We start from the raw sequence: 18,776 nt of genomic DNA, 5'->3' as shown, positions 1-18,776 counted from the left end.
CTTCTCACAAATGTTTTTGTCATTTGGATGTAACTCCTGAAAAGACTGCTTTTCTGTCAGTCGATTATATTTTTTGAATCATGATTAATCGCATAATTTTTTTTCGCATATTTTAAAAGTGCTGAAATCTGGCACTATATACTTCTTTTCTTGTCAAAATGCATTTATTTCCATCTTAGGAAAGGAAACAAAATAATATGCAACAATATAATGCTTTATTAATATTTTCCATACAAAGCCTTCCACAGTATAAATATAAAAATGCACTAAAATAGCATCAATTCAAGTAACATTAAACGTTTCCCAAAGTTCCTGCGACTCCAGGGGTGATTGTCAGCATCTTTACTTGCTGAGCTACCCAGGCCCCCGAGAAAGGACCTCTTAATATAATATGTCATATACTTGGCACCATCTCCTGGTGGCCATATGTAATTACCGTGAACAATCCTCTCTGCCCATATTTGGATGACTTCCATCTCTGGTTGCAGCGTTCTGAATCCTAATACGATTGGTTTAGTGTACCATGACGCTGGACAACGTACTACATCATTTACGAATAAAGTCATCTGTTCCAGGAAAGTTAACATGTTTTAGCCAGATAGCACATTATGTGTAATGTGCACATTGTGTTTCGTGCTGATTATCTAATGATCTGTTCATCCAATTATGTTGTGTTTGGGCTTGTTTTAAAGATAATCACCTCCTCTAAGTAATATTATGTGATATTTTATGTTCTGTTTATATTTCGTGAAGTCATAAGTAAAAACGCTGCATATTAGTAACACCTGTTTACATGTGACATGAATGCCAAAGACATCTACTTACTTATTACTTGCTATATGTTTGCCTGTGAGCTGAACTAATAGGCTGGTTGTATTCTACTCTTTGAGAGCTTTCAACGACATATGACACATGGCTACTTGATCAGTCTTATGGTTTTAATGATTATAATCATATGTGCGGTGTAAAATTATTAATCAATTATAAAAACGGAACACTTCTGATTTGTCTGCAAATTTCAAAGTACTTGTTCTCTTTTGGTCATAATCCTTTCACACATTAAAAAGTACAGCTTCTAAGCTTTAAAACGATACCTATTTTTAGTCATGGTTGTAGTTGTTACTGTTTTGAAGGGTTAAAGTGTTAATGAAAAGAATTCCAGAGGAATATTTAAGGTTATAGACTTTGAGTCAAAGGGCTGAAGCCTGAAATCTTCAGCTTTGGGTATAATAAGCAGGTGAAGACAGACAACTAGCTCAGTCATTGTTAGTGCCCTGCTGTATTGTACAGATTCAGAGACATGCTTTTTGTAAATAACGGAATTATGGTTAGGCGAGCCCAAATATAGGTGGAGTTCAGTCCCTCCCAGCAATTTGCTGCTTAATTCAATTTACTTAATCCTTGTGAGAGCTGATGTTTCATAATATAATAGAAGATTATATAAAATTAGATCATTTTTTCAACAAGGGTGCGCTTTGTTAAACAGGACAGGAGGGGAAATATGTTAGGTATGTTCATTTTGGGCGTGTGTGCATGCAATGGAAAATTGGCATCGCAGCATATATCAGAACGTAATTTTTTTAAAATTCTCTAAGGAAATAATGTGAGCGGTGTTTGCCCATGCAAAAGTTTGGTTTTTTGAGTAGTTGCCAGAGCGTTGCTATGCGGTTGCTAAGGTGTTTTTGGTGTATTGCCATGTGGTTGCTAGGGTGTTCTGGGTGACTGATATATATATATATATATATATATATATATATATATATATATATATATATATATATATATATATAAAGAGTGTGATCTGAATGATATTCAGTATTTTGTGATACCTATTGCTCATTCTTACATTTATTTATCATTTAGCTGCAATATATCCTAGATACACTTAAAACAATCCTTAAAAAAATAAATAAAACCAAAAGGTATAAAATATTCAGCAATTTAGAAAAAACACTTATTTTAAATATTCTTTAGTGCAGTGGTGGCTCAGTGGTTGAGGCTCAGGGTTACTGACCAGAAGGTCAGGGGTTCAAGCCCCAGCACCACCAAAATGCCACTGTTGGGCCCTTGAGCAAGGCCCTTAACTCCAGGTTGCTCTGGATAAAAGCGTCTGCCAAATGCATAAATGTAAAGTGATTAAAAGTAACTGATCATAAATAATCAGTAAACCCGCCAAAAATAAATAGATAAATAAACAATACCAGTTTGTAGAGCTTTTATAAGTCGCATAGGCAGTGCATGTGTAAATGAGTTATTTGGATATGCAAATCAGACAGTTGCATCATCAAAATGTTTTATCTAATTTCTTCTTGGAGCGGGTCCGCACCATAGACTGTAAAAAAAGATGGACGACGCCCCTTCGCTCTTTTCCATTGGTGAGAACTGAAGCCGCCAGTGTCCCGATATGGCGCTGACATCTTGGGACTTGAGTCTGCGCAGTTGCGATTTCGGGACCAGACCTGTGCAGTAGTGAGCAGGAAGTAAAGCTGTGAAATCAAGGCCCCGCCCTCACACTCACTGAATCAATCGCAAGCACACGCCCCTGCACTTTTGACTTATGACGGTGTGAAATAATTAATTATCGAAATTTAGATATTAAATTTAAAGCTCCAATCTCCTCAGTCCTCCAAAGATCCCAGAAAAAAAGTCAGTTGATGCTTCAGTGACTACTTTGCTCAGAGAACCTGTCAATCACAGCTGTCAATCATGATGTCACAGCACTGTTTTTATAGCATCAAATAACTAAAAACAAACTTATTTTGAAAACAGACACTTGAAATTACATCAACGTGATAGAAACTACAGTAAATGACAGAAACTATCTTTGGAAAAAAGATATGTGAAGTGTAATTTAATTGTTTAGTTGGTCTCACATCCCGTTGAATAACATGGGGAGGCGGGGTTTATGACCTATACTAGAACCAGTCACCGGGGGGTGATTGAGACGTTTTGGCTTCACTTTTGAGGGCTTGTGCGGCACGTATGGTCCGCACATGGGGGCTGCCATGTTAGAAATCACATGACCAGCTGAATACTGCTCGCTTAATCTCAGTAACTGTCCTGTTTTTTGACACTTTCACTCATGGATTAAATTAATCGTGTCTGACTGTGTACAGTGAATTTCTACAATGGCATAGGTAACTGCAAAATATTGCATTTGAATGATGCAGCATCCACACCGCTAGGTGTCAGTGTAAGTCCAAGACAGTAAACATTAAAAAATTACTTAATAATTTTATATAATAATTTTAAACATAGTCGTTGAGTTAGAAATTGCCAAATTTATTTATATCCACATTTCTAGCACCAGTAGTGTGTTGTCATTAGAAAACAAAACAAATAAAAATTAAAAATAAAATATTTTTTAATAAGTATGAGACCAAAATGAGAAGATAACACTATTTTATTCTCCCTTTAACTTGCAATTCAACTTTGACCTGCAACATTCTTTAAAAATTCAAATAATAAATAAAAAAATATAACAAAAAGGCAAATATTCAAGAACACGTACTCGACTTGAGGATTGTTTTACACTAATGCGCTTCGATTTATAGGCTTTACGGCAATTCCAACATCATTTTTGCGCCTTTTGTACAAGCTTTACGGTAAATTCATATCAGCTGCGGTTCTCTTCTCTGATTGGCTGTCACTCACTCTCGCACGGCCCGGTCCGTTGTAGTCCACTTCATTGCAGTAGATTAATTTTAAATATAATGTTTACTTGCTCATTATTGTAACTATCGGACTCTCAGACGTTTTAAAGAAAGGGTAAGTTTGATGTGCATTCTTTATGGGAGCTCTGGAGTGAAAATAGTGAGTATATTTGTGTTAGCTTAGCTGAAAAGCAACTCACTGTATGAGAATGAGAGCCACGCACATCAAATTCTGCGTGTTTACATGTTTATATTCTTATATTCATTGTCAATTGTCAAGACATGCTGTCTACAAATTTGGTAAATATATCGGCTCTAAACCTGTTGCTTTTTGTGATTACACTGCATGAACTAACTGTTTCAGAGTCATATATCTGTTCAGTTGGCTTAATGGTTAGTGATCTGCTTGTAACTGGACGGGTGTAGGTTCAAACTCCTGAAGGGAAGCATTATTATTGCCATTGCAAGGAATATTCCGGGTTCAATACAAGTTAAGGTAAATCGACAGCGTTTTTGGCAGAATTTTGATTAAAAATAATCAAAAAAATATTTCGACTTGTCCCTCCTCTCCTTTAAAAAAAAGCAAAAAATGAGGTTACAGTGAAAGTCAATGGAAGTCAATGGGGCCAATTTTTGCAGTGTATAAAGGCTGAAATGTGAAGCTTATAATTTTATAAAAGTACTTGATTGAGCATTAAGTCCTCTGATAAAACTTTGTATTGTTAGTAGATGTCGACCGATAGTGGATTTTGCCGAAATCGATAAATAAGGTTGTGGGAAAGTCCGATAACCGATAAATAAGCCAATAGTAAAAAAAATAATTAATAGTATTCTTTACTTACTATGACGGGCACACTCAAAGAGTCCTAAATGAATAAAATTCCAGATGCTTTTCTTTGTTCAACCAAAACATATAAATATAAAAAAATTAAGATTTGGTGCACAAGCCCTCTTGTTTTGAAATGACTAAATAATGAAAAAACTATCTGGAACAATCGCCATAGATTTTTGCATGATAACAATAGTTCAAAAAAGCAACTATCAGCACTGATTAATCTGTAGAACAAATATATCGGTCTACCTCTAAAGCTGCGTTCACACTGCCAGGGACTTTGTCGCTGCATGTTGCCAGTGGCTGGCAGTTAGATCGCTAGTGGTGTGTATGGAGAGTCTAAACAGCACTGTTTCTTTAAAATTAATATTAAAATATTAGGATCAGGTGAGCTCTGCCATCTTGTCTCGTATCTCGACTGTCGCTCCCGAAAGTCACTCTTCATTTGCATAAAGTTAAACATTTCTCAACTTTGTCGCGTCACTGGACACACCCACATCCGGTCGACCAACAGTCGCCGTTGCTCGTGTTGCCGGAAGTCATCAGCTCTCATTGAAAATTAATGAGATTAGGTCGTTTTGTCGCTGCGTGTTGCTGGCAATGTGAACGCAGCTTACATATGAGAGCTGTAATGTTGTTTAAATCATTGCTTTGGGTCGTTTTTAGTGTTTACGGCATTATGCCGTCATGCCAACGATGTTGTAAAATTGGAAATAACTTTACACAGACATGGTTAGTAAGTGATTTCATGACACAAAAATCATTCTAACACGTATATTGTTTACATCTTGTGGCTATACTTTTGAAACGGTGAGTATTTTGACGTTTACGGATTGGCACCCATTCACTTCCATTGTAAGTGTCTCACTGTAACCCAATTTTACTAAATAGATTTTTATGGTAATCAACATAATGCCACAAATGCTGTTGACTTTATTTAACCTGAAATATGTATTGAATCTATGTTCATAATATCACTTAATATGTTTTTTGGCATACTAACCCAAAGGATGTTGGTTTATATCAAGTATAAATCTGGGATAGTATCTGAAAAGGCCCCTACTTTACATTCACACTTGGTTGGTGTAGCTTAGTGATTCAAAATGTTAGATGGTAATTAAAGGTGGTAGTGTTTTAACCTCACAAGCGTACCCTTCAGCAAGGCTGTTAACCCCAGTTTACTCCGAGGGGACTGAACATATAGTAGAATGTACTGTAGTCACTTTGGAAAGTAAATTGCAAAAGTTTCATTTTAGTCACCTTAATGATAGCCTAAGTCAGCATTGCATTTGCTTGCTCAGGTTGTGGATTGTGTCGAATCACATTTGTTTTAGCTGAGCGAGAAGACTTTAGGCAGGCCTGGTGTGAAGTCTGCTTTGGTCCCTAAAAATAAACTCTTGTATAACTCGTTAAAGGTTATAGTTCATGGGAGGTGTCGCCTTATTTAAAGGTGCTGTAAGCTATTTCATGGAAAGGTATGCAAAAAAAATGTCCTACTCCCTGAAAGATTTTAATAAAATAAGTGTTGAGAGATATCTCGCCAGTCTCTGTAAAAGCACTAGACTCTGTAAACGGCAAAAAAATCACTTTCTACCTGTCAATCATTTTGCACGTCCTTATAGTATTGTAGTTGCAGCCAAGGGTGTAGGTTTGCTTTGAAAATTGGTAGGGACATATAGCCAGGATAATATTAGAATTTTTTTAAATTGGTGTTGAGAAAATGCGAGAAATTCAGTCTGGTAATATAGGCAAAATAACACTATTAACTCATATGACAAGTCTACTTTCTTAAATTACATTAATTTCTTATTTTTCTGCCCCACCATATTAAATATTAGCTTTTTATATATATATATATATATATATATATATGATTTCTTGAGAATAAACAAATTAAGAACTGACCACTAGGGCTTCATGTGTAGGAGGAAAAATTTGATATGCGATAAACTTTGATAATGTGACAGTGATATACATCCATCCATCTTCAACCGCTTATCCGAAGTCGGGTCACGGGGGCAGCTGCTCCAGCAGGGGGCCCCAAAACTTCCATATCCCGAGCCACATTAACCAGCTCTGACTGGGGGACCCCGAGGCATTCCCAGGCCAGTGTGGAGATGTAATCTCTCCACCTAATCCTGGGTCTTCCCCGAGGCCTCCTCCCAGCTGGACGTGCCTGAAACACCTCCCTAGGGAGGCGGCCAGGGGGCATCCTTACCAGATGCCCAAACCACCTCAACTGACTCGACGTAAAGGAGCAGCGGCTCTACACCGAGCTCCTCACGGATGACTGAGCTCCTCACCCTATCTCTAAGGGAGAAGCCCGCCACCCTTCTGAGGAAGCCCATTTCGGCCACTTGTACTCGCGACCTAGTTCTTTCGGTCATGACCCAGCCTTCATGACCATAGGTGAGGGTAGGAACAAAAATTGACCGGTAGATCGAGAGCTTTGCCTTTCGGCTCAGCTCTATTTTCGTGACATCGGTGCGGTAGAGCGAGTGCAATACCGCCCCCGCTGCCCCGATTCTCCGGCCAACCTCCCGCTCCATTGTCCCCTCACTCGTGAACAAGACCCTGAGGTACTTGAACTCCTTCACTTGGGGCAATATCTCCTTCACTACCTGGAGTACGCACTCCATCGGTTTCCTGCTGAGTGACAGCGATATGTGATATTGGTGTCAAAATCAATTGCGATCTTTTTCAAGAAGGTTTACCTCGAGAGAATGAGATCCAAGGGACATGAAATGAGCTTCTGTAAAATGTACAGTATAATCCAGCATTAAACAAATGGAAATCCAATCAAAGGGTAGGGGGTAAATTAACAATTTACATATCCAATATGACACCACAAAATAAATAAATTGTGGGGAGAATGGAGCATTGACAAATCCCCTATTTTCCACATAGTCTTTTATCATATTGATTATTTACTTAAATTTTTATCTGAAAAGTATGCCTCCTAGAATTTAGGCTTAGCATTTAACTAATGTCTTTCTTTTTATTTTTATTTTTATTTTTTTTAATCAGAAATGCTTTATTGACAAAATATAATTTTTTAATATATCCGAGGTTTTTTTTTCAAATGTAAAAAATTAAAACATTAATTTGGAGTTATATTAGCATCTTAAAATCCTGCACCTCTGACACAGTCATTCAAATTTTACACTGTCTTCCTCCTCCCGCTGTCTTCCAGGGCACTTACTGTATGAAAAGCAGAATTCTCCATTGGGCTGCATGCAAACTCAGAAAAGTTTTGACTTTGACACATTTGTACAAATTATGCTTGTTTAAATCCATTCATTTCAAGGATAGGACGTAAAATAATGGAAATCCGCCCATGTATTCCCGTGTAAAAATCTTACAAATGATTTCTGATTGGTGAATCTTGAACAGCGCTGAGAAGAGTAACAGGTGCCACATGAAAAGACCATTTATGTACTGCTTCAGAAGAGGTAGGACTAGAGGTCGACCGATTAATCGGCCGATTTTTTGCATTTTTTACATAATCGGCATCGGCCAATATCCACGCATATCAAGCCGATTATTAGGCAGGCGCATCTGTGGGCAGCCTAGTGTTGTTGTGGAACACGTGTTCGACGCACACTGCCCCTAGAGTCATTTTCCAGCAGAGTGAGCAGACCTCATCCAGTGCCTAAGGAAGGAGCTAAGTTCCTTGGAGAAAACAGTAAGGATTACATTTGTATAACTTCTTTAGATTTAATTAAAAACTTTTGATATGTTACTGCCAACTTCAAGAAAAAACGTGACAAACGCGATAGGCGACATGACGTTCGGCTACTTTGGATATTGATAGCGCAGTTGAAGTTGCATTATCACCGCAGAAGGGTTGCTATCATGTCACAATAAGTAAGCAAGAATTTTGCAATTACAGACAGTGAATCTGAGACTTTTATTTGTTCTGTTTGTGTGTCTTATATTTGAGAGGGTTGTCACTCAATGCAGAGAAATAAGTAATAAAAAAAGATACCAGAACACTATAGGCTAGTGAAGGTCTGGCTTTGGTAAGCTCGGACGTTACCGGTTCTGCTGTCGGTACTGGAGAAATTAAGAAAATACATTCTTTATTGCTATAAAGAGAAAATTATTTTATCTCGCCAGCCATTTCTATGTATAATAATATGAAACCATTTGTCTGTGATGCAATTTAGCTATTCGCAGTCAGAGAGAGAGAGAGAGAGAGAGAGAGATCTCCCCCTCACGCGGTGCCACAGCGAGCACAAAACGAGCCCAACACGAGCCCAGCTTAATGAGTGACAGAACTAAACATTCAAACATAGCCTGGTTTAGATCTGTGATTATTAGTCTGATTTTATTTTAGATTTCGCCTTCCAAAGATTATAAAAAGAATATTTATACATAAGTCGCATTCTGTCTAGCACAACTTCCTTCCCTTCACAGCGGTGCACTGACATTTCTCCCTAAAACTCAAACTTAACCTCAGAATCTGCACGATCGGTGATTGTTGTAAAATACAGTCTAGCTACTGTTGCTAAATTGCGGGACGCGTTTAATAATAAAAAGAGCGCAAGAGATACCGTTCCCAAGGCGGCGCGCGCTCCGAAACACACCGCAAAGAGACGAGCAAAGTATAGGCTACTTTGGGTTTCATGCGTCTAAACGATCAACTATACACAAAAATATGTCATAACGACCGGCTTGGAGATTCACTTAAACACAGTTTATGTCTTAAATGGACGTAGTTATGGAAATAGTTGGGGAGAAAATATGCTGCATCAGGAGCCTATTAGATCTGAACTCGGTCTTAAAGGGGAAGCTGTCTATTAAACATGTGACGATTGAGCCATTACTGCGAATCAAACAACAAAAGGCAAAGAGAAAATCACTTACAGCTCTTGAATGAATAACTTCTGCATTAATGAGCATTAATCTATCTATGATAAACTATTCAGTGTTATTTTACAATTGATTACTTTATTAGATTTCTTTTTAGACCACACCTGAACAGTAATGTTAGTAGACCTTCCTGAAATAAAATTATATATATATATATATATATATATATATATATATATATATATAACAAAAAGAACCGTTAAGAATACCGTTAAAGTACCGGATCGATAAGCAGTATCGGTAAGATAGTAATACCATTAAAACCTTAACGATACCCACCCCTAGTTATGCCTGTGCTTCTCTTGGATGCTCTGAATATTGGATTACGTGTCTGGATTGCCCCTTAATTAAAGCTGCATTTGGATCTCAACCTTCGTGTCTCGGAGCAGTTCAGTAACACCTGCTTTGTTTATTTAATATATTTGTTATACATTATTTATACAATATGTTTTTACATTATACATTTTTAATTTTAAGTGTACAAGTGCAGATTGGTCAAGTGTTCAATAAATGTATTTGTTGAGAAATGTTGTATATCTTAAGTAATTATTTGTGTTACATTTTATCTTTCAAATAAAAGGTTCAAATAAGAGGTTAAATACAAGCACATATCGGCCAAATATCGGCCAAAATAAATCGGCAGCATTAATCGGCCATCGGCCGACCCGGATTTCAAAAGATCGGCATCGGCCTGAAAAAAACAATATCGGTCGACCTCTAGGTAGGACAATAATTTACACATGAATAATTATACTAAATACCTTTAATTGTTGTTAATTTCTGTGTTGTAAAATTGGCTAAATGTTGGCCGGGACATTTCCGATTTCCTGAAAATGTATAGGGACATATCCCTACCATCCCTACCTAAATTTACGCCTATGAATTTCTGCGAATTATTGAGGATTAATGGCATTTTTATGCCATGTTGTTCATAGCAGTTGTCAGTTGAGGGTGCTATTTTACTGCTTTTGTTTTTGACAACTGCTTCTGCGCGGCGTCTGTCTCAATAAAGCTTATTTGGTCCTCTTTGGAGTGCCGGGTTTTGGAAAGAGGGGGCTTGGCTAATCCAACTGCTCAGCTTGTGGAAATTTCAGAAAGGCTAAAATCACTTAGGCTATGTTCAGACTGTAAGAAAATCAGATTTCTTTCTCAAAGCAGACTGTCCGCACTATTAATCGCAAGTGATCAAATCAGATTTGCGCGTTCAGGCATAACCATAGGTATCTGCATGGGTTGCTTTGGTAACGACGTAGCCGTACCCACGTGATGATGTTTTCAAAACAGATGCGGGAAAAATGGAGATGCATCATCTCATTCTCCAAATAAACACCCTGTCCAGTCGTGGTGCAGAAGTCCTCTGTCGCACAAGAGAAACTCCGCAATGGAGGAGAGAAATATTGTGTTGTTCCGTGCTGCAGTCACCGATTTTTTTTACGTCATCGTTGTGTTAAGAGTGATGCAAAAGACCATTTGAAATCCGAATTGAGCAGCCAGAGTGTCCGGACTGTAACGCATCTGAAAAAATCAGATTTCAATCACATTTGAAACCACCTCCCGATGTGGTTTGAATCAGATTCGGAAAAATCAGATTTCATGTGTTTTTTTGTAGGGGTGTTGAAATGAATCGTTTCTATGATGCGATGCGGACGTGGACGATTCTGCTTCGATGCAGTAATAGACCATAATGGATTTTAGCATACTGACTTTTCTATGATGTCATTCGTCGCATACGCGCTTGTCACGCTAGCGTAAAATGGCGGAGGGATGCGAAAAACAAAAGTGAGTAATAAAAAATGCATCCACTATTTTAAAAGCCGAGGTCTAGGCATATTTCGGCTTTTATGAACAAACTGGTAAGCACGAACTGGACAAGACACATGCTGTGTGTAAAGCCTGTCACACACAGATAAAAAATTTAGGGAATACCACTAACTTTCCACCCACATTTTACCGTAAGCCGTTTTCACCCTGAGATGCTATCGCCTGCCAGTGCCACGGCAGACCCAGCTCAGCCAAAAATAGATCAAACGATATCATTTTTGCCGCCTAACTCGGAGAAAGATACTTAAGTACAGTACTTAAGGAGTGGCTCAGGTGGTAGAGCGGGTCGGCTGCTAATCGCAGGGTTGGCGGTTTGATTCCCGGTCCACACGACTCCACATGCCGAAGTGTCCTTGGGCAAGACACTGAACCCCAAGCTGCTCCCAATGGCAGGCTAGCGCCTTGCATGGCAGCTCTGCCGCCATTGGTGTATGAGTGTGAATGTGTGTGAATGGGTGATTGGGACACCATGTAAATCACTTTGGTAACCTCTAAGGTTAAAAAAAATATATAAGTTTATATATAAATATAAGTGCAGACCATTTACTTGACAGTTTCATGCGCTTTTAGTATTTACTAGTGTGTGCAGTAATATTTAAAATTGAGGATGCAACGCATCGTGATGCATCATGATATCGAATCGAATTGTTGACATGATAATCGTAATCTAATTGAATCATGAGACCAGTGAAGCTAGTTCACACCCCTAGTTTTTTGCTGTCCAGACTATCAAAAACTCATCTGGATACAATCTGGATATGCAAAAAAATCTGATTTTTAGTGGCAGTCTGAACAAGGCCTCACAGCACTTTTAAGGATGTTAGTGTCAGTGTTGACAAGTTTTGGACACATTTGGGGTAGTTGCCTGATGATGAATATTCTGTATTTACTTGTAGTGTATAGGGATGTGCGAGATTAGTCGACTAGTCAACTAAACTGTTCTGATGCTGCTAATCGACACTGGAACTACTTGTTTATATTTTTCCACACTAAACTGTTCAACATTTTTACAATTTACGTTTGGTTTTATAAGACTACAAATGCTGCGCTTAAATTACTGGCATGTTAATGTTACTCTTTTTGAATATAATTAATAATACAAATATTATTGAAAAGAGGATATCTGGAGCAAATTGATTTAATTTGACAGGCTGTGCATGCTAATTCCCTCTTTTACTTGCAGCGCATGCAGAAAATGTCCTCGCAAGATGAGCAAAGTAGCTATAGAACTCCCATTGGTGGTGGTACAGGAAGCGATTTCCGAAACTTTGGCCATCAAGTCACTATGGATGTTTTCATATTTGAGTCTTCTCTAAATCTGTGCATGCTTGCATGTTATTTTCCAGCCGAGCAGGCTTTTTCAAGTGATAATCGCCTCATTCCCACAACAAAAATTTATACTTTTGATTCAGTAGCCTTGAAAATGACAATTTTGTTTTTACCCCGCCAATCAAAAACTTTATTTGAAACAATGTGCTGGCTGCTTAACTGGTTAAACTATCTTTTATTCTGTGTGCACGTCATGTTTAAAACAATACATTAGGTTTATTGTACAATTCTCACAGGCCTGTTTTTTTCAGTCCTAGCTATTTATTTATTTTTACATCGTAACTGTTATTGGTTAACTTTCTTAACCGAACAGTTGTCATATTAGATCATAGATTAATGCACTTTTCAGCGTCTTATTGTCTTAGATTTGGCTTACCTGTTAAATATTTTCAACATTTCCTGACTGTTTTAATATTTTAAATAAATTTTATTTGGTGAATTCCATTAAGAACAGGTTATTAGGGTTGCTCTATTGGTCCTGCTCTATTCATTCAATTGTTTTCAATAAATATGCCTGCATTTTTATTATAAATGCTCCTTTTCAGCAGAATTTAGTGTCGGATTTGGCTGTTGTTGGCATAGTATTTTAAATGGGTTGCATAAACACACAATGTTTTTTTTTTTCTTCAGAAATGCATGCATGCCATCTGTAGGATTGCCATCACGTCATAGCAGTCATGCACATGTAACTGAAGAGCTTAAAGTAAGCATTGAACCAGAATTGACCCTTTTTACTTTCTGAATGCACATTTCAGGTCTTATTGTGCACGATTCATCTGTTCATATTATTCCAAAATGTTAGTATTCTTGCCGAACAATGATATCAGCATAAAGGTTACCTCTATGGTGTACTTTGACTTTTTAATGATACAGAATCCATAAGGAGAAACCAGAAGTGCTAGTGGTAGGGGCCTATATTTGTTGTGTTAGGGTTTGGCTTTGTGTTTGTACAGGTTTCTCTTCCTGTATGTAAAGCAAAACAGGCAGCTTCAGTGCTGACAAGACCATTTCAACTGATCACATGCATGCTTTAAAAAACCAGTCTCAAGAAATCTGATTTTTTTTGCCACATAGTTGAGTTTGCCAAATTTGTATCAAATTCTGATTCCAATAAATTGGGCAATTGAGGCATAACTTGGCTTGTTTCTCAAGTAAAGCTGGGTGGGATTGCTTATATCATACTGCATTCCCCAATTTGGAATGCCCAATTCCCACATCTTAGTAGGTCCTCATGGTGGCACAGTTCCTCACCTCAATCTGGGTGTCGGAGGACAAGTCTCAGTTGCTTCTGAGACCGTCAATCCACGCATCTTATCACGTGGTTCATTTTGCATGACAGAGCAGAGACTCACAGCATAGAGGCTCATGCTACTCTACGTGATCCACACACAACTTTGAGAGCGAGAACCACTAATTGCGACAACGAGGAGATTACCCCATGTCACTCTACCCTCACTAGCCACTGGGCCAATTTGGTTGCTGGGAGACCTGACTGGGATTCGATCTCGTGACTCCAGGGGTGGTATTGAGCGTCAATACTTGCTGAGGTACCAAGGTCCCAAATTGTTGGCAATTCTAAGTATTCACGAATTTAAACTTTTAAGACATGCTGCTATTCAGATGAATAGGCAGGTTTGTTTATAAAAATGTGTAAGAAGTACACATGTATGAATATTAAGTTGTCAATTTTCTAGAGTCATTACGGTAGTATTTCTGACTCGTTGCACAGTGAGCAGAAAGGACAAATAAACATGCAAATACAAATGTGAGTACATGTGACAATTAGATGTGGAGCAATAGAGACTGTTTTAAGTGTTTAATGTACTGAAAAAAGAATGGCATCAGTTAGAGAAATACTCAAACCAGCCCATCTGGCACCAACAATCATCCATGCGATGATCTAATCGGCCAATCGTGTGGCAGCAGTGCAGTGCATAAAATCATCCAGATACGGGTCAGGAGCTTCAGTTAATGTTCACACCATACATCAGAATGGGGGGAAAAATGTGATCTCAGTGATTTGGACCGTAGCATGATTGTTAGTGCCTAACATCTCCTGTTGTGTTCCTCGGAAGGAAGAATGTCATATGGGTTTGGAGCAAAATGAGGATGAGCAAATGGGATACTATCCCTTTAAGAGTGTTTAATTTTCTTTTGCCAGGTGTGTGTCAATATCATTGCAGCCATGCTGTCGAGACTAAGCACGAGTGTGAGGCCATGTGTGAGTGTGTGTCGATGGGTTCACACTAAAGAGAAGGGGAAACCTCTGATGCTCAACCCACGTACCAACAAGGTTAGACTAAATACAATCTCTCTGACTTATCTGTCTGTCTCAATGGCTTTTTCTGTCTCTCTTCTTTTATTCCACTTTCATTCATACCCTTGCATTCCATCAGTCATACCCGAATGTATGTTCAAATATACTCTCTCTGTTGTGGTTGGTGTTGCTTAAGATTGAGGCCCTATGTACACCTGGTTTTAACCTTCTGAGACCCGAGCGTGACTGCTGTGTGCTTTTGTCCATTTCCCTTTTTGATTGGTAACTCGTAGCACCTAATAAACAAGCTATATATATATATATTTTTTTTTTTTTTTTTCATCAAATTGTTCATTATGTTTCCAGATGTGTTGGTTATTTTTGAGACGTTACTATGGAGGACCAAATGTGACAATATTGAAAATAAACATTTAAGAAATTTCAGAAATGAATCAACTGTGCATATAAATAAATCAATTTTAAAATATGACAAATTAGTATTTTACACTTTTATTTCCTTTATGTATTATTGTATTTATTTCCACATTAATTTCTTTGCAAATGTATTTACATCCTCTTTATTTATTTCTACATTTATTTATTTATAAATGTTTATATTGCCACATTTATTTATTTCCTCATTAATGTATTTCTACATTTCTGTGTCAGCATGGTAATGAGGGGGCGTGCTTTCTACTTCACGCATAACAATGGAGCTCGGAGTGGCCTAGAGTGAAGCTTGGAGGCAACAGTGACATCTTGTGGTTGAAATACTTGAAATACAGCCGTGTGAGTGATTGAGTGTGTGTGTGTGTGTGTGTGCGCATTGAGAAATTGTAAAATGTACCTGTGAGTAGAGCAGATCGAAAAGGAAATGAATTATCTCTATTGAATGAATGACCTGGAGGTGGAAGGTGTTTAAGTAATTTTATATCATATCTCTGTAACTCTGTGTGTGTATATAGAGTGTCCTTTCACCGGACGGAATTTAAAAAGTGTCCGGGACTCTGTTGAATAGCTCTCTTCATTTTTGATTTTCACCAGATCGTTGCATCAGGAACAATTCAGGATTTTACTTAAATTAGGATATAGCAAGTGTTATAGCGTCTTCTGTATTAGACACAATTGACCCACAACAGCCACAAAGGGTTACCTAGTGATATTGAAAATGTCGTTGAATAGTCATCTTCCTGTTGTCCTAACATCTATCACCCTGTGATCTTAAAGTGACCACTCCCATAGTCTTTAATAAACACCCACCTTTCTCGATCCGAAATGAAATAAAATGATACAGTGCAATCAATAAGAATAAGAAATAAAAATAAGGATTTTGACACATATCTGAGTGGAAGCACCAAAAATGTGCCTCAGGGTTCCGAAGGTCAAACACCCTGTGATACTGAAGCGCTTATCTCCCATGATCTTTAATATGCACCTTCAGGCCTAAAGTCTATCACCCAGTGATAAAAATGTGAAAATAACTCCTCTTAAAAACAATTTCTTTCCATAAGAGAAAAATCTGTACATTATTCCAAACTTTCGGCCACTGGTGTATATGCGCCCGGTTCTGAATAAAGGCAAGCTCCTATCGCTAACATCCGCACATTTGCGTTAATTGATACTGGATCATTTCACATGAGCGCACTGCTATTTCTCAATGTCAAGCTGTCTGTTGTGAGATCTGATGAAGTTGCAGTTTCTGTTCAGATTGTCAAGATTTTCAGCAGAGTCCCGGACATTTTTGAAATTCTGGCCGGGGTAAGTTCACTACGTGCATGGAGTTACAGCGATATAAAATTACTTAAACCGTGATAAAGATTAATGTAATTTTCCCACCTCCAAGTCATTCATTCAATAGAGATAATTCAAGTCCTCTTCAAACTGCTCTACTCACAGGTACATTTTACAGTTTTATTTCTCAATGCACACACATTGATGCTATCTGTGGCCATCTGTGGCTAAAGTATAAAACACTTTCAACCACAAGATGTCACTGTTGCCTCCAAGCTTCACTCTAGACCAGTGATTCCCAAACAGTGTGCCGGAGCTCACTAGTGTGCTGTGGAAAATTATCAGATTCCATTTAATAATTCAGGGCTATGGACTGAGACACATTTTTCAACCATTTTTCGTAACAGTGCGATTAAACTTTGCAAGAGGTCGCATTGGTGCGACTACAAAGTTGTCTGACTCTGATTGTACTCTTGTCATTTTTTTGTTCCATATGAGAAATATCAAACATGACAGATAACCGTTTTACCCGGATCGGTCAGCGCTGCTCAATGGACAGATCAGCACAGAGACGTGCATTTACACGTGGACCGGTCTCGAGCGCTCAGCCGTGCAGATCACCATAAACAGAGCTGTGAGAAGCACGGGCTGGGTCACAAATTCAGCATTTATTATTTGTTTAAAACCTCTATGAAAGCCCATAATGTGTCGATGATTAAACCAGTTTAAAATTGTATTAAACGGCCCAACGTACTAAACAGCACCGAATAGAAATAAAGAAGAAATCTGCGCAATGAACCGACAGAAATGGTTTCAATCCACACATCACAGTTATTAAAATATATATATACCATAAACTTATAGAGAGAATACAATTGAATTTCTGGATGTGTTTTTCTTATGAAAAATTGCATAATTTGTTTTATGGTTCCTGCTAATCATGGTTTAACTTTTGGTTACTATGATCTTATTGCAAACACCACAGTTAAAACTATGAATTCAATGGACATTTCCTTCTGTGTAAATATTTTCTAATGTCCTCTGATTGTAGAAAAGGCTGTTCAGATGACTATTTTAATCATCAAGATCCTGATAAAAAGAAAGAAGCCGTGAAAGAAAACTAATTTTCTTCCAGTTGGACCGGTGCGACCACTCTTAAATGTTAGTCTGGAGCCATGTAAATACATAGATAAATAAAAAATGATTTGCCGTGGCATTGCAAGAATTAATTTGCAAGAACAAATCTAAAAATAAGATCCAAATTTGTTGTTTTATTCGTTACCCAATTAGCACTCTTGCCACCTGTGATCTCATTATACACAGTACCTGCGTGACTTGCATTTTTTGCCTAGCCGAATTTCAAACATTACGAGTAAACACGCAACTAAAATGAACAGAAAACATGGACGTTCTTGAAAAGGAAATCTATCAATGATGGTTATGTGGGACAGTGTGATAGAGGTGTGCCATGGGATTTGTTTAATTGTAAAAAGTGCGCCATGGCAGAATAAAGTTTGGGAAGCACTTCTCTAGACCACTCCGTGCTCTTTTGTTATGCCTGAAGTAGAAAGCACGCCCCCTCATTACCATGCAGACACAGAAATGTAGAAATAAATGAATGTGGAAAAAAATAAATTCAATAATACATACATGTAATAAGGAAATACAAGTGCAAATACTCATTTATGTCCGATTAAAACATTTATTTATCCATGTGAGTTAATTATTATTTTTTATTTATATAGTATAGTTACAGACATTACAGCTGATTTTCTCCTGAATAAATAATTCTATTTTAAAGTAATGGCCAGTATCATCCAAATATGCCGACCGTGTTAAAATACAATTTTGCATGATGTATTCTGAACCTATGTACTGGTTACTATTGTCCCGTGTCTGCCAAACATGTTGAGCTGTCCAAACATCATCTGCAGCCTGAAACTGAACTTTTGTTTGGATTTTAGGAGTGAATGCATTTAACTGCATAGAGAGCTATATGGAGTCCCTTTGCTCCCTATTTAGTGGACTTAACCACCATTGTGCTGTCTGTCTGGTCTGGTCTTAGAACAGTTTGAAATGCTGCTTATTTTTCATTTTAACTCCTTATAAAAAAGCCTCTGAATGCAACATTTTTCAGCTTTTGGATGAACCCATTGATTCTCACTGTGATAATTTGCAGTTAATGTAGGAATGCATTTACTAATGTTAATAAATAGAACCGTATTGTACAGTGAAAACAAAATTAAATATAACAAAATGTATATTAAAATGAAGCAAA

At 37.7% G+C, this 18,776-nt stretch overlaps 1 protein-coding gene across 2 annotated transcripts in view; it reads left to right on the top strand.

Moving 5' to 3' along the window:
• The first annotated feature begins 3,633 nt into the window (after positions 1-3,633).
• The window catches only part of LOC127622959 (NAD-dependent malic enzyme, mitochondrial-like), a 32,007-nt gene continuing 16,864 nt past the window's right edge, over positions 3,634-18,776 (top strand). Inside the window, exons 1-3 of one of the 2 annotated variants that reach the window (XM_052097168.1) lie at positions 3,659-3,768; positions 13,141-13,213; positions 14,672-14,803. In XM_052097168.1, the coding sequence (XP_051953128.1) occupies positions 13,151-13,213; positions 14,672-14,803 (195 nt within the window). In that variant the 5' untranslated portion in view covers positions 3,659-3,768; positions 13,141-13,150. Of the gene's footprint in view, positions 3,769-13,140; positions 13,214-14,671; positions 14,804-18,776 lie in introns of both variants that reach the window. The other variant, XM_052097177.1, reaches the window with a different exon arrangement.

This window comes from Xyrauchen texanus, chromosome 3 (assembly GCF_025860055.1).
Source record: "Xyrauchen texanus isolate HMW12.3.18 chromosome 3, RBS_HiC_50CHRs, whole genome shotgun sequence".
Taxonomy (NCBI): Eukaryota; Metazoa; Chordata; class Actinopteri; order Cypriniformes; family Catostomidae; genus Xyrauchen; species Xyrauchen texanus.
The sequence above is the reverse complement of the archived record's forward strand: the minus strand, read 5'-3'. Positions and strand labels throughout refer to the sequence as shown.